The sequence below is a fragment of the Haliaeetus albicilla genome, chromosome 28, assembly GCF_947461875.1.
Source record: "Haliaeetus albicilla chromosome 28, bHalAlb1.1, whole genome shotgun sequence".
Classification (NCBI taxonomy): domain Eukaryota; kingdom Metazoa; phylum Chordata; class Aves; order Accipitriformes; family Accipitridae; genus Haliaeetus; species Haliaeetus albicilla.
Window position 1 is genome coordinate 123,644 of NC_091510.1, and position 25,759 is coordinate 149,402.

General features: G+C 41.1%; 2 protein-coding genes and 1 long non-coding RNA gene across 11 annotated transcripts in view; 1 reads left to right on the forward strand and 2 right to left on the reverse strand.

The window, feature by feature from the left end:
- Window positions 1–755, reverse strand: part of UBN2 (ubinuclein 2) — a 57,579-nt gene extending 56,824 nt beyond the window's left edge. Inside the window, exon 1 of the mRNA XM_069773651.1 lies at window positions 262–755. Within this exon, the coding sequence (XP_069629752.1) occupies window positions 262–723 (462 nt within the window). The 5' untranslated portion in view covers window positions 724–755. The remainder of the gene's footprint in view (window positions 1–261) is intronic.
- A 131-nt stretch (window positions 756–886) lies between these two features.
- LOC138682526 (uncharacterized) lies at window positions 887–14,365 on the forward strand. Of its 2 annotated transcripts, none has more exons than XR_011322639.1 (3): window positions 887–5,571; window positions 6,220–6,437; window positions 12,180–14,365. It is a non-coding gene; the product is annotated as an uncharacterized lncRNA (long non-coding RNA). The 2 variants fall into 2 exon arrangements; XR_011322638.1 differs by lacking the exon at window positions 12,180–14,365 and adding an exon at window positions 7,434–7,581.
- IFT56 (intraflagellar transport 56) overlaps window positions 6,567–25,759 on the reverse strand; it is a 55,759-nt gene continuing 36,566 nt past the window's right edge. The window contains exons 14-19 of one of the 8 annotated variants that reach the window (XM_069773658.1): window positions 25,573–25,656; window positions 23,330–23,399; window positions 20,382–20,488; window positions 16,765–16,898; window positions 15,274–15,408; window positions 6,567–6,885 (exon numbers count right to left, since the gene is read on the reverse strand). In XM_069773658.1, the coding sequence (XP_069629759.1) occupies window positions 15,297–15,408; window positions 16,765–16,898; window positions 20,382–20,488; window positions 23,330–23,399; window positions 25,573–25,656 (507 nt within the window). In that variant the 3' untranslated portion in view covers window positions 6,567–6,885; window positions 15,274–15,296. The other 7 variants (XM_069773657.1, XM_069773656.1, XM_069773655.1 and 4 more) reach the window with 7 other exon arrangements.

The following is a 25,759-nucleotide window of genomic DNA, read 5'->3' on the forward strand; positions in this document are numbered from 1 at the left end:
CACAGGCGCAGCCTCAGCACCAGGAGGAGCCCGGAGCTACGGCCAGGCCGGCGGACTTCCCTCCGGGGCGCCGCCCCGCCGGGCCGGGACCACCCCGCGCAGCACGGGGCGACCGATAACGTTATCGGCGAGGCCAGGGACGCGGGCAGCTGCCCGCCGGGAGGGAGGAAGAGGAGGAGGAGGAAGCGCGGCGGGGCCCGGCTCGGCGAGGGGACGGGAAGGGGCAAAGGGAGAAGGGGGGGGGCAGAGGAGGTCCCGTACCCGCGAGTCCCCGCACAACAGCAGCTCCGGGTAGCTGAACTCCACGCAGCCCTCCTCGGTGGGGTCCTTCAGCACCACTTCCAGGCGGACCGTCTGGCGGAGCGGGAGCGCCTCCTGCGGTGGCGGCGGCTCCTGCCGGCTGCTCTGGCGCGGCGGCGGCGGTAGCTGCGGCGGCGGCAGCGGCGGCGGCTCGGGCCGGGGGGGCTCCCGCTGCGGCTGCTGCTCGGGCCGGCCAGTCTCACGGGGCGGCTCCAGGCGGGCGGCGCTCTCGCGGGGCGGCGGCGGCTCCGGCCGGCAGAGCTCGTGCGGCGGCTCCGGCGGCGCCAACGGCGGCGCCTCGCGGCCCGCCGGCGGCGGCTCGGGCTCGCGGCCCGCCGGCTCCCGCTCCAGCGCCGGGCTCTCGCCCTCGCGGCGCCTCACGGGTGACAGGCTAATGAACGGCACCCGGCGCGGCTCCGCCATCCTCCTCCGCCGCGCCGCCCCCCCCCCCGCCCCCCGCTCGCCGGCCCCCGCCTCGCGCGCTACGGTGACACCGCTCTCCGCGCTCCCTCCCGCCGCCGGCGGCGGCGGCTCCTCCTCCTCCCTCTCCCCTCCCCTCCCCCCCTCCGCCGCCCGGTCGGAGCTGCCCCCCTACGTTCTCCTCGCCGCCTCCGCCCCCGCCATCTTGGCGCCCCCCCACATAAATAGAAGCAGGCCCGCAGGCCGCGCAGGCGCACCGCGGACGCCGACGCCGGCGCGCCGCCCCGCGTCGCCGTTGTTATTGCTCAGCTTCCCCCCGACGTCAGCGCGGCCGCCGGCGCCCGCCCCCAGTTGCCTTGGCGATGTGCACGCCGCCTGCCGTCGGCGCCTTAAAGGGCCCGCGGCCCGCCGGGCCGCCCGCCGCCCTCCCGGCCGCCCCGAGCCGCCCCCGCCCGCCGGCACGCAGTCGCGGGGCAATGGCGGCTGCGCCTCCGCCTCGCGGCTGCCCGGGGGCGGCCGTTGGCGCCAGGGGAGCGGCCTCGGCAGGGATACCCCCTCCCCTGGAGCGCGGCCCCGCTGAGGCGGGAGGGGAGGAACGGGCCCCCCTGGCCGGGGCGGGAGCCCTCGGCGGGACCGGGGCTGCCCCCGCGCCCCCCCCCGCCGGCGGCAGCGGGTGTTGTTGACGGGGCCGCGCAAGGCTCGTCCTCTCGGGGCAGCGTGGGATAGCTGCCGGGCCCGCGGAGAGGAAGGCGCCGTGAGGCCTCTTGAGTCCGGCCGCTGTAGGTCAGTCACCAGAACAAAACGCTCCTCGGTCCCAGACGCGGTCGAGGGTCCAGCTGCGGGGGAGACCGACTGTTTGCGGGCTGCAAGGGTGGCGGCAGCACGCGCTGTGCTGAGGCGCAGCTGGATCAGCTGAGAAGATCGGGGTTTGACAAAATCGCTCCGTACAGGGTTGAGGCCAGCCTGCTTCTGCAGAAGAGCAGACGCTGCTCTGGCTGCCAGGCTGTCCTCTGGACAGAGGCAGCTTGTTCTGCCGCCATGCCTGGTCTGTAGCTTACCAGCTGTTGTTGCAGGGAGCAGTTGGGGGGGGGCGGTGAGGAAGAGTTGCCCTCTCGACAGGGGACAACAACGTGAGGAAGGCAGGGCCTCAGCAGCGAAACTTGCTTCGTGAGCAAGAGCTGCCTGCGAACAGGGCAAGTGTCTCGGTCCGTCACCACCTGCTCTGACAGACTGATGGCCGGTACTTCCAACGGAGGCGTGCCACGAAGGCGCTGCTAAGTTTCAGGAAACTGTGAACATCTTCGTGTGCATTGTATTCGCCAGCTTCATTGGAGCAGAGAGGAAGACGTTATCACTTTTTGCTTTTTTTTAGCCTCAGAAATACTAAGTAGGAGGGGTTTTGTTCTCTTTTTAAACATGTACTCGTGTTATGCAAACCAAGCAATTTACGTACGTGTATTATTTTGGATAATTATAGCAGACCATTCTGTGCAGCACATTACTCCACTTTCCAAACTGCATTCATCACAGGGCTTGATGTTTTCCTCTCATTGCATATGCAGTCTTTTGACTTGACTGCTTACCTTCATCTAGACTCCAGAGAAGATCTGTGACACTAGAACGGTGTTATTGAAAGTTATGATTTCACTAACAGGGAGTGGAGGACATTCCAGAATACTGCTGCAGCAGGAAGTCAGTGGAATGACTGACCTGATCTCAGAAGCGTAGGCTGTCTCCTTTTGAAGCTCGAAAGGCTTTGTTGAGCTTTATAGTTAAAGGGACTTGCTTTATCTTAAAACCTTGCATATTCTAGTATGACTAGCAAGCTCAGTAGAGGTATTCCTCAAATATGTTTTTACTTGCAGCATCATAATAAAATTATTTTGAAATCTCACTTGTTATTCTGTTGAGAATTTCAGACAGCTGTCTGATGATACACATAATAGGCAATGTATTTCTGGATTCAAACTGAGTGAGTACTGCTAAACTCCAGACCTGCAGGTCCTGCCAGGAGGATTCTAGTTCTCATCAGAGTTTCTATGCAGTCTATGTCATTAAACCTTGTGATGGTAGAAAAGGACCTTTTCTCAGCAAAAGAGCAATTTATTGCTCAGCAAACAAAGTCTTACATGGAAATCACGGGCTCTTCTGCAGCTCTACTGAATGCTTGTTTTCAATTACCAGATGGAAGACTAGACATTGAAATAAGTACAACAGGAATAAAACAATTTTTGTTCGCAGGTAATACTTGGCCATAGCCGTGGAAAGGGGTGAAGGTAAGCTGTGCATTTTAAGTATCCAACCTAAAACTCAGTTCTGTCTTTCGTCCCCTAAGATATGTATTCACAAGTAATGAACATAGGACAGGTACTCCACAAGAAAATTAGTTTTGCAACTATCTGAATTCAGTACTTTAAGTTATCTTGGTTGTAGTGTAGATACACCTGGAAGCACATCCTGGTCAGATTTTTAACATGCTTTTTAAGTAGGAAAAAAATAAGCTGGATAGGAATAACTCATCTGCCCCATGATAGAGTTACAGAGAAAAACAGAAGTAGTTCTTGGAAATAGTTTCAGGCAGCCATTTGCTCTAAGTTATGAGATTGCAGACTTTGATAGTAGAAGCAACCTTTCACATCTAAGTTTTTTGTAGATACTTACTGGTTTGTTTATATAACCCCCTCTTCCTCTCTCTCTTCTGGGAGTTTAATTAGACAAATAAACCCTCATATTTCTATGTTATCTAACCTCTGAGCGTCTTGGAGCACACATCTTTTTTTATGAGGCTCAACATTTGTTTATGCAACTAGACAAACAGTAGTTCTGGATCTCTGAATTTAAAGTGAAGTTACCAAAGACAGTTTGCTCTGGATCTGAGTATCTGAACTAAATCAGAAAGAAACTTGGCAGCAGATCCAAGCATAGCAGTTACTGGAATATGTTATCATTACATTTGGTCTAAGATACTGGAAGCACTCAGGAAAGACTCCCAAGAAACAAACCAAATCCACTAGATCTTAAGTTCTCCAGAAATTTAGTTTTGAATACACCAGAAGAGTTACAGGCTTGTGCCATATCAAATAGTTTCAAGAGGAGTTAGATTTGTATTTTTTTCATCATTGTTTTTCTGTTCTGCTACCTGTTTTGTTCTTTGGCATTAAGCTCTGTCTCAGGTATTGTTTGTATATAGTATAATGTGCTGCACTTGTCAGTGGAGCACAAAATAAATACAAAAAAAAATTTTAATAAGTAATTAGACATGTTTTGCCAATGATTTTGCTTTCTCTCATGGTAAAATAGTCCAACATAGAGTACAGATTCCTTCTTTTTGTATGTTATCTGAAGGACACTTAATAACGAAAGTGTCTCTTGAGAGAGGTACATTAAGAGTTTAAAAAAAAAAAATGTAACAACGGCAGAGAGAGAGTAATTTTGGGGAGAACTTGAAGCTGCTTTTTATTTCATTGGTGAAAGACAGTATGAGCAGATCGTACAAAGTGGATGCTCAGAACTACAGGTGCTACAGCCACATTGGTGAGTAGAAGTTTCTTGACCTGACTTTGTTTCAAACACAGAAAACAACGGTGACAGCCCAGTAAGCCACCAGAGGCCTCTACCCTGGTGCAGGTGGGATCCTCCTGCTCTGCCCTGGGATGGCTCCTCTGTCTGGGAGACAAACCTCCAGCACTCTCTCTTCCTTTTGGGCTGTTGTTGTTCGTTGCGCTAGAGTCAGAGCCGTACCTGGTTTCGTTCCAGAGCAGTGCTAGCGGCTCTCCTGGACCTAATGGAAGCTGCTGTTCTGCCTGTACAGCTTCCACTGGACCACAGGCCCAGGGTCCCACCAGAAGGCAGAGCTGTCCTTACGATCAGTTGTGCCTATCTCCGGGAAGCTTGCTGTCAGTTTCAAAGGCTGAATACTTTACTTCCATGAACTGTGAGGCTGTTGCCCTAGGATGGGAATGCGGGGGAAAATGTGGTCTGCTTGTATCAATAATATGTTTCCCCATGCAAGCTTAGGTGGCATGGGATGGCAGTTTGTCTTCTGCTTTGCTTCAGGTGAGCACTGGGACCTACACTGAGGCAGGAGCTACATTGGTAGCCAGCTCATGCCTGTGCCAGTCAGATCTCAGCCATGCAAATGTCTCCGAGATACTTCTGCCAGATTTGGGCTTTGGTTTTTTTGTGAGATTATCCTCATTTTCCATGGGTTGCTTCTTCACTATATCCTCCTGGTGTCTTGGTTTCTTATGGTACAACCAGGCATCTTGTTGATCCTCCTGGTCCTTTTCCTGAAACTGCTGCCACAGCAGCTGCAACATTCATTGCTATGTCAGGAGATGATACAGCTGCAGGTAGGATGGTGTTTGTGTAGCTTTCACTAGCACTGCTGCAGCATCACAATAATCCACTGCACCAACAATGTGGCTGGCATTGCTGGTGTTCTATTTAATGAGGCTCTCTGAGTTCAAGTGTGCTTTTTTTTGAACTTGTCTCCCCTTGTACAGTTTTACTAGGTTGCTTCCTGCTAGATCCAGAATCAAGGAATTAAAAACCCCCTCTCTTTCCAAAACCAAGCACCAATGCCCTGCAAACCATTTGGAAAACTAATTTCTTTTATCTACAGGATCCTTCACCCTCATCTTTTTTTTTTAACCTTTTAATTAAAAATACTGTTTCCTGCAGTATATACCTCTAGCTTTCTCTCCTCAGGCACATGTACTTGGAGTTATTACCAGCTGCTCTGCCACATCCAAAGTACTCTATTCAGTGAAGTAAACAGTGGTTCAGAAGGACTGTAAGCAGGCAGAGAAATGCCAGATGTTGGGACTAGAAAGAGTGCATTAGCTTCAGGTAATTAGGATATACTTTACCAGGGCAGTAATACTCATTTATGAAAATTTCAAGGCAGAGGAACCATGAGTGTGAACTTTAATCCTATATGTTGGTATATTGCTCTCCGTGAACTGGCCAAACCTTACTTCTTGGAGAATGAAAGTTTGAGCCTATGAGACACTGGACTCCTTTCAAGAAAAGCTTTGAACAAACCTCATCCAAAGTTCAAGGTTTCAATGACAATAGGAAGTTTTAAGACTAGCAGCATTTTTTATGCAAAAGGTAGTTGCTGCTCCTGTAACTGGGAACACGTTTTACCTTAGAATTAGATTTAGATGTATCTTTTGTTCACTTCTTGAAATGAGGAATGGTCTTCCAATACTGTGTTGTGTGCCAGGACGGCACAAATGGCACTACTAGGTATCTGGTAGGTAGCTGATGAAAACAGAATGTTGGCTTTTATCTCACATTAAAAATAAGCTAGAAACCAGGGCAAGTCTTCATGCTAGAAAAGTAAAGGGATTTACAGTATGTCATGGCAGTGTGAGTTCCTCAACCAAAGGTGGGGGTGTTATGTATCATCTGTGCTGTTCACCTGCAATTTCTCAATGAGAACTTCAAAACTGGCACAACTTCTGTATGACTGGTGATTTTTATGCTCTACAGAACATTGTAACATTCTTTAAGCTAATAAATGGAATAAGATTGTTAACTTAAAGGAACCTCAGAGAAAATTCAAAGCCTCAAGTGCTGAGTTTACATGGAATGGAAGGTTTGGAAGAAAAAGGGATGAGAGAAAATGGAAAGATCTGCATCTTGGCCAAGGAAGAGCAAGCTGCATGAAGCAGCTGCTGTTGGGAACAGCTTTCAATCCTGGAGAGAAGGTAAGATATTAAGACATTAAACATCAGCTCTTAAATTGGTGCATTTACCAAGCAGAACGTGGGTAATTTATTCCCTCAGATAATGGTAGCAAAGTCAATTGTAACTAACAAGGTAACAACACTTTTCTACTTACATCTTATTTTTTACTTAACTGTTAATAATTGCTTCTGCTTCCAGTGTCAAGATTTCTTGCTGGAGCAAGCATGCAACTTTGGTCTTTAAGCTTTCCTAATGTTAAGGGTGAACTCAGCTGAGGCTGACAAATAAGCTGTAAACTTCTCCAGTAGTGATGATTCTAGGTGAAGTGGTGTGTGGACTCCGTGTCTTAACTGAAATTAATTTGCGAATGTCAGCATCTGAAAGGCTTTCTCTGCCAAGCAGTGACAATTAGTTTGAGGTCTAAAAATCACTGGGAAATTCCTCCTTGCAGGTTTAACCTTTACTTTTCTAAGAAGGAGGAAGAAATAGAGGTAAAAAAAATTATATACCTTTTAAGTGGTCACAAGAAAATTAAACCCACTGAATTACCAAAGATAAAAAATCTTTTAGTTTAAATCCTGGAATCTTCTTCTAGATGTAAAGAATAGCAAGAAGGGGTACATCAGAAATAAACACAGAAGAGATTTTGTAGAGGAGTAACCCAGTAACACACACACAGACACACACACAAAAAAGCTTTTTTCATTAAAAGTACAAATGTATAAAAAGGGAGCAGAATTCAACAAACTGGTGAAGAAACTTAAACTGAGGAGCATCTGCCTGTCCTGTGTTGATTGTGATTAGAAATGTCACTTAAACTGTACTTAATCTAAGTTTAAAATTGAAGAGGAGCTGCCTTTGGAAAGAACAGATTGCCTTAATGGTAGCTCTTTATGATTCACACCTACTCATTTGACAGTGTAAAAACACCTAGATATTTACAGAGATTGAGAGGGATTATGTGCTCTGGGGAGTTGTCCCTTACTTTTTTCCTCATTTGCACCATTTCTTTAAAGCTACTTGCAGCATGGGTTGCTTATCTCCGATGAAAAGCCTGTTCCATCAGGCCAGCACCCCCGGAGGCAGCCGAAGATTACCAGCTTGTCTGAAACTCTGGAGTCAGGTTATTGCCTTATCTCTGTATTGTTGTCTGCTGGTTTTATTCTTCCAATAGTAATTAAAACCACACAAGAATATACGAGTCACAATTTCAAATAGCTACCCCACCCACCTGTAACAGGCATAAGAAGGATTGGCCATGTAGGGAATTCTCAGCTTGAATGGCAATTTCTACACTAAAAGCAGTAGTAATGCTGTTTAATGAGGTAGAAGGGTCTGGAAGTAATTCTCAGCAATACAAAAGCTAATGTGCCATCGATTTGCTCTTGCTGAGCGTTGGTTTCTCTTGTGAGCGCTGACCTAGGACAAGACAAACACTCTTAGTGTCCATGAAAACGGAGCCAGTCAGACTGCAGGCCAGACTAGCCTGGGTCCCTTGCCACTCTGATGTTTTCTGGGGTTTAGTGAAATGCAAATATTTTCATAATTATCATAAATATATTTATTAAATACTGTTATATATTAAAAATTAGTATAGTTACTCTTTGGAAAACAACTGTCAAGCAATGTTCACCTTCCCAAAAAGGAGAATTACCTATAATACAGATGAAAATTGCAAAGCAACCTTCTAGGAATCATAAAGACATATAATATTTGGCTGTGACCTTGGAGAAATTTTCTTTTATTTTTTTTCTCTAGTTCCTCCTTTGACTTTCAGACTGATCTTACAAAAACTCCAATTTCCTAACCATTTTTTTTCAATGCCTCTCAGCAGTTTGGAAACTGCTTTTACTTATATAAAAGTTCTACATCTAAATAAGTGCACATTATCACAGACAGCTGAGGGTGATTGCATAAACAAATTACTACATTTTTAACATTCATACAAGCTTACGATCAGAATACTCAGAAGCGTATTTTGCATGTGCAGCTCAGCATTTTCATACTTCCATGATTTCCAAGCCAAATTGCCTTCAAAAAGCAAAGCACATATTCATCACCAAGAATTAACTACATACCGAGCTTGCAGATTCAACACAAAGCTGCTTTTGAGTTGCCACAGCATTAAAAATAGCATCTGAAAAATTACTTATGAAAAACTATTTTCCATACATTAATAATTTAAATAGACAAATGGAATTTTATTCAACTCTGTTTTCTTACCACCTCAAGTTGTATTTTGAGAAGATATAAGAAATTAAAAGATTTTTGAGCATATTAAAACAAGTGTAGAATAGCAGCAATAGCAGTGATGATTTTAAGAATAGGGTGGATGCTACACAGCAGAAAAGCTTGTGAAAACAAGCTACATTTTCTGTATGACAGCTCTATTTCAAATGTAATTTTCCTGGCCTTACAAGAATTCCCCCTTACATTGATAAGTAGTTGTACAGTCAGATTTAACTTCTATTGTGTACTTATCTGAATACTTCCTCACCATTTTAAGAGACTGAGTTACTTCTTAGTGTCGTGCTGATTTCTAGTCCTCCATAGGACTTAGCATATTTTACAAATCTGAACAAATCTTGCCTCGAATGCCTGTGACGCAGAGGGAAGCAAGTAATGAGCAGAGGTGGAGCAAGGGGAAGAAGAGAGATGTGGAGAACAGCGCTACTTTGGCAGTACTTCGTGGTGGTCCTGAAAAGGCAGTCATGTTGTTGTCTGCGTTCGTTTACCTGGTGTGCAATCAATAACACACAGAGTCGAGGTATTTTCAAACTTATTTCATTGATGCGCATGAATGGGTGTCTGTCTCAAGGCAGCACCCCCTTTGTCTCAAAAATCCTCATAATTATACACTTAACTAATACATATTCATTGTAATTTTCCTTAATGATTGGTTCTTTCTTCGCCCCTCATGTAAATTAGAACACAGACTCTGTCTTCTTCCTTCATTGTCTTCTTTTGAGTAGGTGGTATCATTTGAGTAGGTGGTCAGTGAGTCGGTAGTCGTGACTTCCCGCTGTAGGAATTACCTTTTACCTACTTCTTCCCTCATCTTGGCAGTTCCAAGCAGTTCTTCAAGGTTTGTTGATCAGACCACAATCCATTACCTTTACTGACATAAACATAAAGCCCCATTGTATAGCATTTCATTCCTAAACCCTAAAGCATGTCTAGTTACTGTTTTCCTATTTTAAATATTAACTGATAGGGGCTGTACACAGGACTTTAGCAGCTTCCTGGTTATTTCAATCATATTATACATATTAATTGATAACAATGGTAGTGGATCGATGGGAAGGAAAACACTCGGTAGGGAAGAAATGAAAAGCGGTCACAGCAATAGAACCTGCTTGGTAATAACTAGCTAAACTGAGGGGGAAGCCTTGTAAAGCTTGCCTCAGAAATTACTCTGGTGTGGCCTGAAAATAGCTCTTCTGCCTTTAAATGATGGGCAAAACCACCATTGTTTTATATAAGTAAATAGCTTCCCAGTTTGTTCAGTGATTACTAAGTTCAGCAAATGTGGCATCATGAGTAAGTCAGACAAAAATAAGATTGAACTTGTAGAATAGCAATATTATGATAATCATTGGCATTGGGAATATACCAGGCTGTTTAAGACCTGGTTTATCAGTTTTTGTAATTTAATTTTCCTAAAGTTTTCTTTGACACAGCTATCATACGTGGATTGATATTCAAGACATACATTTGTGAGCATAGGTAGTATCCCACTTTTCAGTTACATTTAGCTGTATCTGAGAACTGCTACAAACTATCCCATAGCATATTTCCTGTCAAAATAACTCCCAGGTTCTTGAAGATCTAGTTGTAAAAAGATTTTAAAGGCCATTACTTATTTTACTGCATTCATTATATTAAATTCTCTTCAAGAATTACTAAAAGTAATATAATGTGGAGCAATTAAGCACAACACCATGCGTAAGCATGAACCGAAACAGAAGTTCTCTTTTTATTTGAGGAATACAGTGAGTCTTCTCAAAAGTCACAGCTCTTACTAAATATAGATTTTTATTTTTAAATCTATCAATAGATGCTAGTGTAATTCATCAATTAAGCAAGACCTAAAAGGAATTTAGGAACTGTCCCTTGCCCAGAGATGTGAAATGCCTGTTTTATTTGTTCCAAATGAAAGTTTAAATTCTACAAAGTCAAAAGTAAGCTTTTGGTGTGTGACTTCTAAACGTGATTACAGGGCAAAGAAAAAAGTTTCAAATTCTGCAAGCAGCCTTGAACAACTGGGTTCCATCAATCTTTCTGGGATGCTGTAAGCTTCATCTAATAAAGAATGAATGGGAAGTATTAGCTCCCATGACACCAATCTTTTACAAGTGTAGCTGAATACAACAATATTGCAGTTATACAAACGCAATACATACGTTTCGAATGTCATATACCTGATTTAAAAGAATAATGTACTACAGTATCCATAAGGTACATGTTAAATAAGCTGAGATTGACAAATGATGAAAAGTAGCCATCAGTCATCATTAATAGAATGTTTTGGGGGTTTCCTTTAGTAGGGTCCTAGAAGGACGGAGGATCCAACATATCCTTTAATGATTCAGACATAGATATAAAACAGCACTAAGAAAAGGCTGCAGAGAAACAGACTAGTAATTAGTGAGGATAAGGTAGTTGCACAGAGTGATCTGCATAGGCCAGAAAACTGAGCCCATTTGAACAAAATATGTATTTGTTGTAGAGCTAAAGGTAGGCTGTCTCCTCCGAAGGGTAGACTGTATCCTGGAAAATACCAGTTCTGGAAAAACTCTAGATGTCACATCGTGGTCGAGAAGCAATTTAATGCAAGTTCCCCCTGTAATAATATGGCAAAAAGGGTAAATGTAGTCTTTGAGTATACATGTAGGAGAATAGTAAGCCGCGGTATGGAGGACCATATTCTAATGCCAAATACAGTGATAAATTATGCCCAGTGCTACATGGCCATGTTTCTTAAAAAACTCTGTTGACAAACTGATGGCCAGCTTTCCAGCCTGGAAAATACCCTTACAAGGGATGCTGTCTTTCATACAGATAGAGGTGACTTGCTTGCAGTTTATGCATACCTAAAGATGAAAAAAAAACCCACCAAAAAACCCAAACCAAAATAAAGAATACTAGGCTTTAGTGACTAACAGCAAAGATGAACATTGGAAGAATCAAATATTAGAAAACAAGGCCAAACAAGCTGGATTTAGAATTAAGGTACAATTCCTAAAAGAGCAAAGGCTATTTAACCATTTGAACAAACTGCAAAGTGAAACTATGGATTTTTCATTATCCATCTTCAAATTAAGACCCTCAAGTTCTTCTGGCAGATGTTTTTATGGAAATTCAAGTTAGTTATAGGACTCATCACACAGATGAGCCGATGAGATCTACCATTTTGCACTATGTAGGGTCAGGCCATATTATCTAGTAGTTGATTAATGACTTGATTTCAGTGGTTACTGGTGGCACTTTCATGCAATTATCTACTTAGTCATCATATGATTAGATGAAATGAGGAGAGGGAAGGCTGGAAATGAAACTCAAAAAAGAGTGACTGGAAATTACTTCTAGAGATCATACAGGGAAAATTTGGTTAAGGAGTAAACCAATGAGCAAAGACCAGGTGCATTCCTCAATGCATGTACAGCTCCCATATAGTGAAGCTACATGAAGCAACAGCTATATATGTAATTGTTTATTTTGTGTCTTACTAGCTAATGGCCAAATTCCTTATTCAACTTTAGACAACTTTCTTATGAAGATCAATGAGGAATCTTCAAGCTGAGGGAACCACATCTACCTAAACGCCTGCTACAGTCCACAGAGTTGGAACATGACGTGACTTTTCCTTCACAATGAACTTGCCACCTCCAGTTTAGTATGTTACTTGGCTCCAGCTGTTACTATGCTTAGAAGTTATATGCTGGACTCCAGAATTAATCCAAGAGGGTTGCTGCTATATTGGATCGGTTCTGATGCTGGCCAAAGCAGGCGTTATCCTGGAACTCACTTGCAGCAACAGACAGGATAGATGTCCTCCTCTACAGTGTAATTCACTTAGATGTTATTGGCATAAATGTTGTTCAGGTATTACTCAGTTTAATTAAAGGTCATCTTTCTTACCTGCCAGGAATGGGTCAGCGCCCAACTAAAAGCAGGTACATGCTGTTTCAGGTTTGGCTTTCTCTGCTGGTCGCTATTAATGGTATGATTCCTAGCACAGTACCTTCTGTGCATTCTCTATAGCTTATTTTCCACAACCAGAGTATAAGAAATAACTGTATTTTCCGTACTCTTCCTTGAAAGTCTAATGATGCAGCAATTTCTTTCTGCCTTAGTGTCTCTTCTACTACGTTATCTGAAATGCCACTGTTTCAATTTTATATTCACTTACTCCCAACCCAATAAATTTACCTGTTTCCCTGACTCTGCACATGCATTCTTCACTGCCTGCTTGTTCTGTATAGGTCACTTTTGTTATTGTTTTTCTCCACATCTACTTTCACTCCTAGCTGTCCTATGTAGAGTACCTTGACACCTTAAATTTCCACAGTTCAGGGAAATACAGAAATGGGCAGGGATGAAATTTTGTTAACTCTACCTGAGAAACAGCTTTCGAAATTCTTTATTTAAACTTCCCTTTCTGTATCAGCTAAGGCAACTTCTATCCACATGTCTGTTCTTTGAATATGATCTCAGATTAAACAGTGGAGAATGTTCTTAGAACGTATTTCTAAGGTAGAATGAACACCAATATTTCAGCACTTTTCTGGTTCTGCATTTTAATAGTACCTACATATCTGTTCCATTACCAAGACCTTAAATGCTAGGACAACATGTAATATATCTTTTATTTCATCACTGCTCAAGGCAAAGCCCTGCAGTCCCCTGTTCTTTATGTCTTAAATGACAAAAGCTTTATTACCAGTCAATAAAATGCACTGTGCTAAAACCCACATTATTTAGCATATCAAATATGACTTTATGACTATAGTGAATAAAGGTGAGGTTTTCAAAAACTTCTTCACTGGTCACAAACAAGAGAATTTAAAATTAGTCCCCAAGCCCTTATGCTGCAATGCCATCACACTTATTTCAGAAGATTCAGCCAACATGTAAAATGGTCTGCAATGGATTTGGATGCTCTTCAGCTCTCCTGCAGGTTAAGCTGCAATAAAGGGAGTAATTAGATGCATTTAACATCTGCTACAAAGCCACCAACATGACTTTTTCAAGCTTTGTACCAAGACTCATAATTGTGTTCCTGATCTGTTTCCAAGTTAATTAAACTGGGAGGGAAAAGAAAAATGCCTTTTAGAAGTAAAATGTGTTTTGTAACTGCTTTCAGTGAAAATACTGCTACCTTCACATCTCTTTTGAGAGTGTAAAGTTGCCCCTGTCCCTGCTGAAAGGGTCTAATATTGTTGCTAGGATGATGGATCACTTTTCTAGATGTAAATGCATGTAAATGCAAGTAACCACAACTATCAATGTATTTCTAGATACCTGAATGATGATACCCACAGTTTTTGCTCAAAGCAGTAAAAACACTGACATGTTATATGACAGAAAACTGTATATGATCCATATGTACCCAGCCTCCTTATTTTCAGCAAACTACCATAAAATCAGGACCAAGGCCATTGGCTTGCCTTCTACTGATTACTGAACGTGCATTTAACGAATCTGCCCTCTTCCACAGCAAAATGAACACACTATTTCAGCTTCTGCAGTAAGAAGCAACACAGACCAACAAAACATTCAGCTGTAGATTAAATTAAGAGCTTTAATCGAAGCACAGACAGTAGAGAATACAGTATTCTTAGTTTCCCCCAAAAGATAAAAAAACCCTTCATAAGTATTTTACAAATTTACAAAATGTAAATTTTCCTTTTACAAATAATATGCAAATGTTTTTCACTACAAAACATATACTACATTTCTATGTTACAACTGTTGCCTTCTTTTAGAATTATGTACTCCCTAAACTGTTCTCCTTAAAAAAAAAACAGGAAAGTATAATGAATCCAAAAGTATAATAAATATATTGCTAATGAGGGTGGTAAGTGATGAAGAAAATGATTCAAAACACCCAGTTCTTTTATCCATCAGACTGCTAACTAAACGGGTTAGTCGAATGAATTATATTAACATGAATAAATGTTTTGAGTGTCAACCCTCAAAGCAAGATTGAACAATACAGTCAGTCAAATCTCCATGGTCTGAAAAAGATGGTAAGAGAGAAAGCAATCCTTCTAGACAAAAATAAGAAATGAAGGTATTAATTACTGAGATTTATCCAGAAAAGGACAGTGCTCAGAATACAGTTTGTATTTTATCCCAGACAGGTAGTATATAGAAGTCTTTATGTATTATCTGGTACCCTAGTACTGGCTTTTGGTTGTCACGCTCATCCTCTCTACTTGCAACATTCCATCACTTACTAAAGTAGATTTGTCTCAGTCATTTCACAAATGATTCTTCTCCAGAGGCTGGAAGGCTTGCTGGAAAAAAACCCACAAAGCAGCCCAGTAACTCATGTGGAGAAATCTGGGCAACATCTGAGGAGCACTTTGACTTGTAGACGGTTAGAATTACTACTAAAAACCTGAAACTTTGAATGAGGAATAGAGAGTGGTGCAACAGAAAAAGTACCAATAAAGCTTTAATAAAAAAAAACCAACTTGCTGAATGTTTTGCAATCTCACTGCACTACGCTGTTGCTCAGCTGGTTCAACCTGCTTGATCGCCTCAAGTCCTGCAAGGAAGGAGATACCCAGAATGGACAGGAGAAACCAGGACCCACATTGTACAGAGCCCCACACAATAGTAACTCACCCAGTTCATTTTGTAGCACTGACTTAAACAGGGACTCTGTTCTCCTTGGCCCACTTTTTCATGATGCGGACAATGTATTCTACTTGAGAATTACCAGTGCTCTTCAGAAGATGCAGTACTTCCCGTAGAGTCTCTCTACAATGGTGAAAAGCAAAGGTTTAAATGAGGGTAAGACCCAACCGATACAATAAACAACTACCCACATCCAAACTATTTCACAAAGCATGGTTCCTAGACAGAGAGGTCCATGCATCTGCAGAGCAGGAATAGGTAAAAATGCACAGTAGATGAGATCCCAGGGGACAAAAAAACCCAAACCAAAACAAGAGTCTTGTATATAATTGCAACGCAGAGAGAACTTAAAAATAAAAAAATCAGCAAAATGCAATTAATTTCGGGTTTGTGTGCGTGTGTATGTATTTATATATAAATCCTTACTCTTGCAAAATAGTTCCCCAGAACAAAGCAAACTTTTTTTTTTTTTGTCTTTAATGCTACTTGCTAGTCTTCAGTATGGCAACGTCTAGCTTAATGCTGTCAAAGCACCTTCTGTATAAATACAAATAACATGGAAATTAACATTACCAATAGGATAAACCAGTGTGAAGCTGCAGTTTGCCAGCTACTTTACTGTAAGAACTTGTATGCATGTTGAAAAACAGGCAAGCTATGTGTATTTTACTGCATCTACTGCAGTAATTGCTAAAAGGGCTCTTGAAGGGTGCAGTAGTTAATGAGATTATTCCAGCAGAGAAGGGAATACAAGGAAGGTGTAGAAGCCAAGATACACACCTACCAGTCATGTACGAAACAGCAACTTTGGCCAGGGGAGAATGGCCATCTGGTATCACCACAGAATGTTCATGAGGGAACAGTTCTTAAATACAGGCTCACTACTCTGTCTCATTCTCCCATCCAGTGAAGTGGACCGACAGCAAAATTATCAGTAACACAGATAATGTCCTTTAAGCTTTCATCAAGTAAGTATATTTGTCTGACATAGACAGTGTCTTCAGAAAGCAAATTTTAGTGAAAACACAGTCTCATCTACTCACTGTTTAGAGAAATTGTGCCCTTCCTACAGCAGAGTAAATGTTTCCTTAGTTCTGTTCTATGAAGTTTAAAATGTCATGGGACAGTTTTCCATTCTCAAGCCATCAACATGAAATGAGGTTCTTTCCCCTCAGTTCAAGAACATACTACATTTATAACTTAGCTCTTCCTAGTATAATGACTAACGTATTTTGGTTTCCTACAGTTCATAGCATTCATTGATAAGTTATTCTCCACCTGTAACTGTTGGTGTGGAAGATACACTTCAGATTGAACACTGCATATGGAACCATGGGCCAGAGCGTCTGTTCTCTGAAAGGTCAATAAAGAATTGGAAGAGGATACGTAGTCCTAAAGCTAAGATTATGATTCTGGCTTACAGCTAACTGGAAACAGGAAAAGAGCAAAATAAATTCAGATACAACACAGAATACTCACTTTGCTTCTCGGCCAGCTAAGATCATTTGAAAGACACCCACACAGGCACCTCTCTTGCCTTCCCAGTATTCAGGATTACTGTCCAGTCTCTCCAGAACATCAAATGCTTTGGCTGAATAGTAAAACTGTCGCACCTGCACAGAAAGTGAAACATTATTCCTGACGATATGGCCATCTTTCAGAAGGGGATTAAACATTTTGAGCTCAGTTTTCTGAAATCAGCAGTAAGGCATAGAAGCAATGTGCATTTTCATGTTTTTCTGCAGGCAGCAAGTGACACAGAACAGGCACATTTCAGTTCTATGTAGGGAAACAGGTGGTATTATAACATTACTAGTCTATGTCTTTGAATATATTATATACAAACTGCGCTGTGAACTTTATTAGTTGGCAACGATCAGCACTGTTGTTTTGATCATATACAGATAACACTAGCACAGAAATTCTTTTTTATGAGGTGCCCTATCTAGTGTTGTACTGACTATACCAAAGTCCTTGATAGAATATCAACTTCAAACTAGTGCAAACATTTGAAAATGGAACCAATTTTCCTCATGTAGAGATGGTCACAGATACGTATTTGGTTGTCTTTTGGGTTTAACTTAGAGCTAAATTTTTTTCTGCACTGTTACAGTACAGTACAAAACAAGATTCGGCAGCCTCTATAATCCAAAATGTTCCTGAGCAAAAGGAGTGACCACAGTAACTGTGGCTTTTGAAGTCCGTATAACTCATGTGGACTTTATCTATGACTGTGAGTGTTCTTCACTTGGGCAAGCCTGAATAGCAATGTTGTTTGTCGCCAGCATCTTCCCATGAGAGAGCTCAGAAGGTAGACTGAGCACAACCTCCCATCCTTTGGTGGCTGGAAGCCTGCATCTGCTGAGAAAAAAGGACAGGCTGTGGGAGTTACGTTTGGAAATTTTAGTCAGAGAAACACAGGTACTACAGAAGGAGTAATAATTCCCTTTTCTTCACATAAATGGTGATTTTAACCACAGGTGACTGGCAAGCACTCAAATGGATGGGAATAAAGATAGTAAGTATAAACACTATCAGGTGTGTCAGCTAAAAAGAAAAAAATGAGTACTGATTTCTCCAAACTGGCATCTGATCTAGTTCCATTAAGCAGATATCGGTTTAATGTCCTCCTTCTACCTGACACAGAAGCAGGAAACGCTTCACCCCAAGTCATGTGCCGTTCACTATATGGATAAGATAGGCTATTGCATGAAAAGCAGCAAGAAATTAGCCAGAACTTCTGCATCCCAGCTTCCTCATGGAACAAATTCTATCAGCATAGCAATGGGGCATCTAGTTACACCTAGTCTCAGGACACTGTTGACCCTGCTCCATCTATGTTCATTCAGCATTCTGTTGAGTGAAGCCTAGTGTGACTGCCCTCTTAAGTTACAGTTATGGTGCTGTCTGTGGACCTCCAATATAATAGAAAGACAAATTGTAACACTATAGTTATCATTTTTGAAATTAAATTCCTTGGTCTTTGGAGCAGTCATTTATGGCCATACATAGACACATAATTAGGCTGAAAAATTTAGTCCTGTAAGTGCAGTTTTTAAGAGCTCTAGATAAATCCGAAGCATGGAGCTGATTCTCCTCCAGAGTACAATAAGGTTTTGAGAAGAATTTAGGCAAAGCAATCAACTGATTTAAGTGAGACTTAAAATGGTCTAGTGAGAGATTTTACATAAGGTCTGATTGTCAACTTGCTTTCAGAAATTGCAGCTACAGGGAACACCAGAGGCATAGCCATTTGCTTGAGCAACAAGACTTCTAGGGTGAGATGGTGGATTGAATACTTGAAACGTGTAAGAGATAATTTGCTCAGTTTTAGAAGAATGTTTTTGAGATCACAAGGTACATTTTCTGACTTTCAGTTACGTGTTAGGATTTTGAGAACACGTTACTTGGTCAGATGAAGAAAAACAGCAAAAAATAATGTTACAGATAGTAGGCAGATATTGCTGCTCTTTGGGGAGCTTGGCTGAACTGAGAATCATTGGGAGGTTTTCCAACAGAACTCAGTTTACTATTTTTCCTCTATGCTGGCAAGTTTGGTCACTGTATCTTCAATAAGCCTATGCTAACAGCTGCTAGCTCTTATTAGGCTCCACTGAACCAGCTCCATGAGCTTTACACCTATTATCTGTGTTCTGCTCTTCTCCCATCCGCCTTCTTAAAACAGTGAACTACTATATTTGCACAATCACAAAATCACAATCTGTCTTTACATTCTATATTTAATTTAAATTAAATCTAAACCAGTTGCTCCCCAAATAACTTCAGTCCACCTTCTGGCTCTGGCCAATACATTCTGAAAAGTGGGTGGCCTGTGCCTCACCATGACACTTTTCCAAAGAACATCCTTTTCTCCTGTCACTGAGCTGCCACTCCTCTAGATTCCAACACAGTGCAATCATCCTTGTAGATGGCACAGAGGATGCCAGATACAGCATCCTATTACTGTTGACTGAAATCATGCACAGCAGTACTCTGCATAGGACAACAAATATTTCTTTCTCCTATAGTGTCACTTACAATCCTCTCAAGTTTTCTTTATATATGCCTCTACAATCACACTGTGGAGGAAGCTCTCGTGTTTTCTTTCCATGCTTTGTAGAACAGCAAAAAAACTTGACTCATAGCTAAGTCTCACTGTCTATAGACACCATCTGAAGAATTAGATGTTAGGAATTTAGGCCGAATTGTAATCAGCTTCCCAAGATCTCTTCACTACTAACATAGCTTCGTATAAACTAGAATTTGGAGGTGTGCCAGCAATGTATTAGCATGGAGCATCAAAACTAGTAAACACAATCTAGAAGCTTAGTACAAGCAAGGTAGCATATATTTTAACTTGTTCTAAAATGCCTAGAGCATCCCTGCTAAAGTGGACATTGTCTTGTCTAGCCTGACTTTTAAAAATGTTAGACAGTTTAGTCTAACCTCATCTCTTTAAAAGTCCCCTAGCTTAGTCTAACCTCATCTCTTTAAAAGTCCCCTCAGAAAAGGTTCAAAAGAAGAATTATTATGTGTTAGGAGGGATCCCGCTGTAGGCAGTTAAGCTCACCATTTTTTCTGAGTAGTTTTATTCTTAACGACTACACACACCCTGTATCTCTTTGCCCCACTTGGGCAGACAGAATAGTAGATGTGGGAATTCTCTTTCCATTTCCTTATGATCAGCAAAGGAGTATCTCCCATTGCCTTTACCATCTTTAAGGAAAAAATAACACTGTCCCAGAAAAAAATGCAGCATGAGGCTCCTTGCTGAATCTATGTTAGATTTTTTTCCCTAAGTTTCTTGTCATTTCTACCAACAGTGAATCCCTGCTAGGAGAAGAAACCGTTATTGTTATTGATAGCTCAAGCATGTGGTAATTTACCAGCATTTTAATCAGTGGGTTGTCTACCAAGAAAGCTTGTAGGTTAAAATACTGACTAATCCTTGCCAAGTCACCTACAATATTAGGCATCCCACTGTTATAAAAGAAAGTTCACTAGAGATGACAATGATGGAAAGTATCAAAGAAATGGCTGTTGGTACAATCACTGAATTAACATGCCATACACCAAGTTCTAAAGAGAAGACTCACTTTGTAGCAATCATTTGCAATGAGCTGCAATAGGTTAAAGGACTCCCCTGAGGTCTCCATCTTCAGATAGAGCTTCCAGGCCAACTGTGGTTTCTTATTCATAATATCTGCAATAACAACAAAAAGCTGGGATTGTGAAAAGAATATGCTATGCACAAAACTCAATGGCAGGTAGAATAAATGTTCCTAAATTTCTTTGCTTAATGTAAATGCATGCCTCACCCTGGGAGCATGAGGTTGAGAAGGGAAACTTGTCCTTATCTTCTGCCTCACTAGCGATAACAACCAATTCATCAGAGAATACCAACGTCAAGAGGAATAATTATGGCGTTTACATCTCAATTTATATTTCACAGATACAGCAGTAAGCACAACTCTCATGATTTCAGATATGATTACGGAAAGAATGGAAAGCATTAGAGAAGTTATTTTTTGCAGGATAATGAACTGTGGCAATCCCTTTAGATGGTGAGATTTAGGATTATGTGTTCTTACACACAGAAAAAATTTCATTGGCACAAAACTGAGGTCTTTAATACTTGGTGCCCACCTCAGTCTAAACACTCACTTCCCATGATTCATAACAAACTGAAAGGTGGGGCAGTGGGGTGGGGGTGGGAAGCAAAGCCCCTCTGAGAATAATAAAACTTGTCATTATGCATCTACTAGGAAAAATGTTTCTAAATTCCCGAGATTTTGTGCTGGTTTTAAATTTGCCTGTATGACTAGAATTTTTCATTGGCCTTTAACTTTAAACATCACTGCTACACACAATTAGAAATAAAAGAATCTGAATCTTCCCTGTCAGCTAGTGGAAATTCTGCTAGGGTGTTTGAACACTATGAGTTCTAAAATTTGATTTTCTGGAAATAGGAACCCATTCTGTTGAATCTGAGGTTGATATTGGTAATTACAGACTCATTCAAGTACTGTGAGAAAAGAAAATGAAATTAAGTATTCCTTTATTTTTCAAGTCTTACCAGCTACTCAGAGAGTAGCTGGCTGTTCACACATGGACCACTCTTGTGCTCTTTCCAAAGAGGGACTGTTTAGCTTATTGTATCTGTGCCCACTTTGCCAATACATATGTTGCAGGTAGAATGGGTGGCAATCATCAAAAATAAACACGTAACACCAAATCACAGGATTTATGGTCACTTCTCATTTAGGAGGCAGCAAGACACCAAATCGGATTTTTCTTTCATCAGCTCCAGATACCATACACAGTGGCCAACAGCAAGGTCTTAATTTCCAAATACCAACCCATCTATTTAGCAAATGGAATACTATGCTAATTCAATGTTTTTTTACCTTCTCTTCAAGAAGAATTTGGTATAAATAGTACAATTATATTAAACAAAAAAATACTGTCTAGCATCCAAAAAAGATGCATCTCTGGTACTTTCTGCCCTTTGGAAATATTTCAGCATCGAATCGTTTACGATTCAATACATAATCATTCTCTGACATGAATGTATTATAATGCTTTGTAATTTCTACAGCAGCTTTTATCCAGAAGGCTCTAATAGCAATTTACATACTTGACATGAAAAGATAACTATATTCATCACTGAACAGTTGTTTTTGCAAAGAATTCTAGCAGCTGTTTGGGAATGAAAAATCAAAATTTTAAGACAGACACAGAAGAATACAGCAGCTTTACTGGAACTTCAACAGGAATTCAGAATGGCAAAAGGCACACTCAAGAATAACTAGTAACTCCTATGAAAGAGGTAGAAAATTTTTAATTGATAACATGGTGTTAATTCTACTTCTTGTATAATAAGTAGCACCTTCAAAGAGTTCTGCATCCCCAGATGTATGTCAAAGAACTATTATAGCATGGAATCAAAGGGATGAACACTGTCCACAGACAAACCATGAATTTCCTTTGCAATGGGAGTTCTCCCATCAAAAAAAAAAAATCACATAAAACATTCACATATAAAACACTCAAACACAAGAAGATACTGCAGCTTAATGAAAAAGGAAATAAACTGGCATGTCCTAAAATAGAGTCATAGATAAGCATCCATAGGTGTGATGTGTCTGTCTGGGAAGATGTTAGAGATCTTGACCACATCTGCGATACATCTGCAATAGGGCATAATGTCCCAAAACATACATATTTACATTCCAAGTGCAACTACTGAAAATTGTTTGAGAAGAGAACATTTTTGTATTGAGCCACTGTAAGGAAAACAAATTAGCCTAGGGAGTCTCAGACTTGAGTCATTAGAAAAGCCCACCTCTGTACTATTTTGCATGTGGCACTGTAGCTACATCTGTTCTGTGGTGTACTCTGCAATGTTTTAAAAACTGGTTCAGAAAAACTAAGTAAAATTTGCTATAGGATATGAAACATAGCAGGAGTTTTATGGGTTCAAGGGAAGAATGGAAAAGTTTTTGGAAGAAAAAACATGCTGGAGATTATAAAGGACATCCCCCAGGCACAGGAGTTTGAACAACATGATGAGTAATGTGGTAGGAAGAAAAATACCACATATGCTTGCCTGATTCTTCTCTTCCCTAGGCATCTGACATTGGCTACTCTTGGAGGTAGACAGACCCTTGGGCCTGACCCAGTATGGATGCTTCTATTTTGTGTTTTATTCTGAATGTTTCAGAGTTGTAACTCAGTCTTTTAAGACAGAAAATATTCACTCAAGCAACTGAGTAGACAATTGAGAAGAAAAAGGTTCACTGGTTAGGACAAAGCTGCAGTGACAGAACTATAACAGCATTGCACTGAAGCAGTAATTGCTTACTAAAGCCAGATGTATGAAAGGTGCAATAACCACCCACGCTATAACTAGTGCAATCAGCTTTTCACTTTCATAGTCCTGAATCAACCTACAACATTAAATTCAATTAGGAAAGTGGATTGCCAAGATTGATGCAATAGAGGAGGATCTGTATTCTGCAATGTTGAGAGTAAAGTGACTCACAGCAGCGAGCTAGCCAGCTAAGGTAAACAAAATCATTCTTTATCTTCTCACTCTGGATCAAAAGGAACACCTGCAGGAAGAAGGAAGATAAAAGATTATACATGCATGTACTTTTAAACAAACAGAAGGCAGACCTGCCTCGTTTCAACATGCAGTTAAGGCTTAAGCCACACGAACAACTGCTTCATGAGAAAAGCTAAGGTATGTAAGTGCAGTGTAGGGGTATCCGTGTTGGGTAGGTGGGGGATTCAAACAGTGCCATGCTTATCAAGGGACTTCTGCAGCTTCAAAACGCCAAGCTGTGCGGAAGGTGTGGCCTGCTCTGAACAAGTGCCAATGGGCGGCCATGCAACACAAACAGCACAAAGGAACACTGGGCCTGTGGGAAAAGTTATTTGGAATGTGTTTGTTTAGAAAGCAATGTAAGCAATTACATTAGCATCTTCTTGAAATACCAGAAGTTTCACATATATATGAGCCTTTCCTCCCCATACATGTCAGAGATCATTCCAGGTCAGCAATAAGTCATTTCTAACCATTTTAGTTTCAGTAAGGTTCTGAGGCAAAACATTTGTCTTTTGTAACTTACTGTACAAATACAGGTTTATTACAGGTTTATTACATTCTACATCTAAAGGGATGCGTGGGGGGAAGTTATACATTTTAAAATGTACTCTGGCTTTGCTCACAGAAAAAAGCTGTTTATGCCTCTCTGCATGTCTATTTGTAACTATACTAGGATGCTACTGGCAAAACTCAAAATACCTTTATAGGAGCAGATGTATGTACTGGAACAGCAAGTTCCACAGATTACTGACATTTTTATTGGTTAGACATTGCTGATCCCCTGATTTGGGGGGGGGGAGGGAAGGGGTAAAAGGGAAGAAATAAAAAGAAAGCATTATCACTGTAAGTAGCATTTTATCAAAGGTTTTATTTCATTATGTCCAGGTAGGTAAGCTTTTAAATAACTTAATAAGTGCTACATGTGGAGATATTTTACAAGTCTATGAGACACTGGGGAAGGGTGATCTTTATATGAAAGTGTCATCACAATCAAAGATCAGACATTAGGTCAGACTAATCAATTTAATTACATAATTCTGTTGTTTAAATACATCACCTACATAACACAAGTTTATATAGAATCATTTGTAAGAACATAAGAGGAAAAAATGTGGATTAACAGCAGTTCACACCTTTGTGTTTCTCTGTTGCCTGGCTGCAGCTAAAGCTTACTTATAGCATTATCATTTTTATAAAGTCTCAGGAATCAGCATAGCCTGCTAGCATAGTTTTAAAAGATACTCACCTGAATTTTCATCAGGCTAACTAAATTAAGGTAAGTGAATTGAAATATATATCCATTTTGCCTGACAGTCTTGGATATTTTTCTTAGAGAGATGCAATTTCAGGTCACAGAAATTAAGGAGGTGGCTGCTGGGGGGAAAAAAGCCCAAACAAAACAATGCCCTCCCCCCAAAACCCTAGGAGGGCTCTGTTGTGGAGGAACCTGAAGAGTTAAATAGTTAGAAAGACAGGAAAACCAAACAAACCCCACCCAAACCAAGCAAACCTATATGATTCACTTTAGACTACGTGGTTGGGTTTTTTTTCTGGCTTGTCTTCTTTCTAGTCTTGTGGAAAATGTTGCTTCCATCTTCATAATAGCTATTTGCTTTTGCATATTTTAGTTGTAATTAAGTTTCTACAGCACATAGACACAAAAAATGCTGTGTGTAGAAGTTAATCTCTTCCAGCTGCATCTGGATGCTGCTGAATAAGATAGCAAGTACTTCCTCTTTTCCTCCCACATCTCCCAGAGGAAGAATTTTTTTTTTTAAACACAAATTTCTAGGGACACCTAGAAGCTCTTAACTATTCAGTGTCTTTTACTTAGCATGCCCTAGTCAGTCTGAACAATAAGACTGCCTGGGATCCCAAAGCGTAGGAAATCTGATTAAGAGGGCATTCTTTGATCAATTAGAGATAGCTGCAAGCACTCTTGTGATGCAGGACAAGCAGCATGATTTCCCCATATACCTCACATTACAAGATTAGCAAGATAATCTTTTCTGAATAGTGTTCACTGAGAGTTTCAGTTCCTCTAAGGGGAAGAGGATGTTCCGCACAACCTGCTTATTTTCAACTAATGTGAAGATCTGGAAGGAGAAAAGGAAGGAAAGAGGGGAGTACGTGGGAAATATTTCCATTGTTGTTTTTGAAAGAAAGTAAATACATACCTCTTCAGCCTCACTAAAATTGCCCATGGCAGCTTTGGCTTGGGCGTAGTTGAAGTTAAAAGTGTCATCATTGTAGAAGTAACTCTGGAAAATAAGCCACACAGACAAAACCCAAATAAATGAAACAAAAACCCCTCCTCCTATGGTATAACAGTATAACAACATTAAAAATACCCCCCCCCCCCAA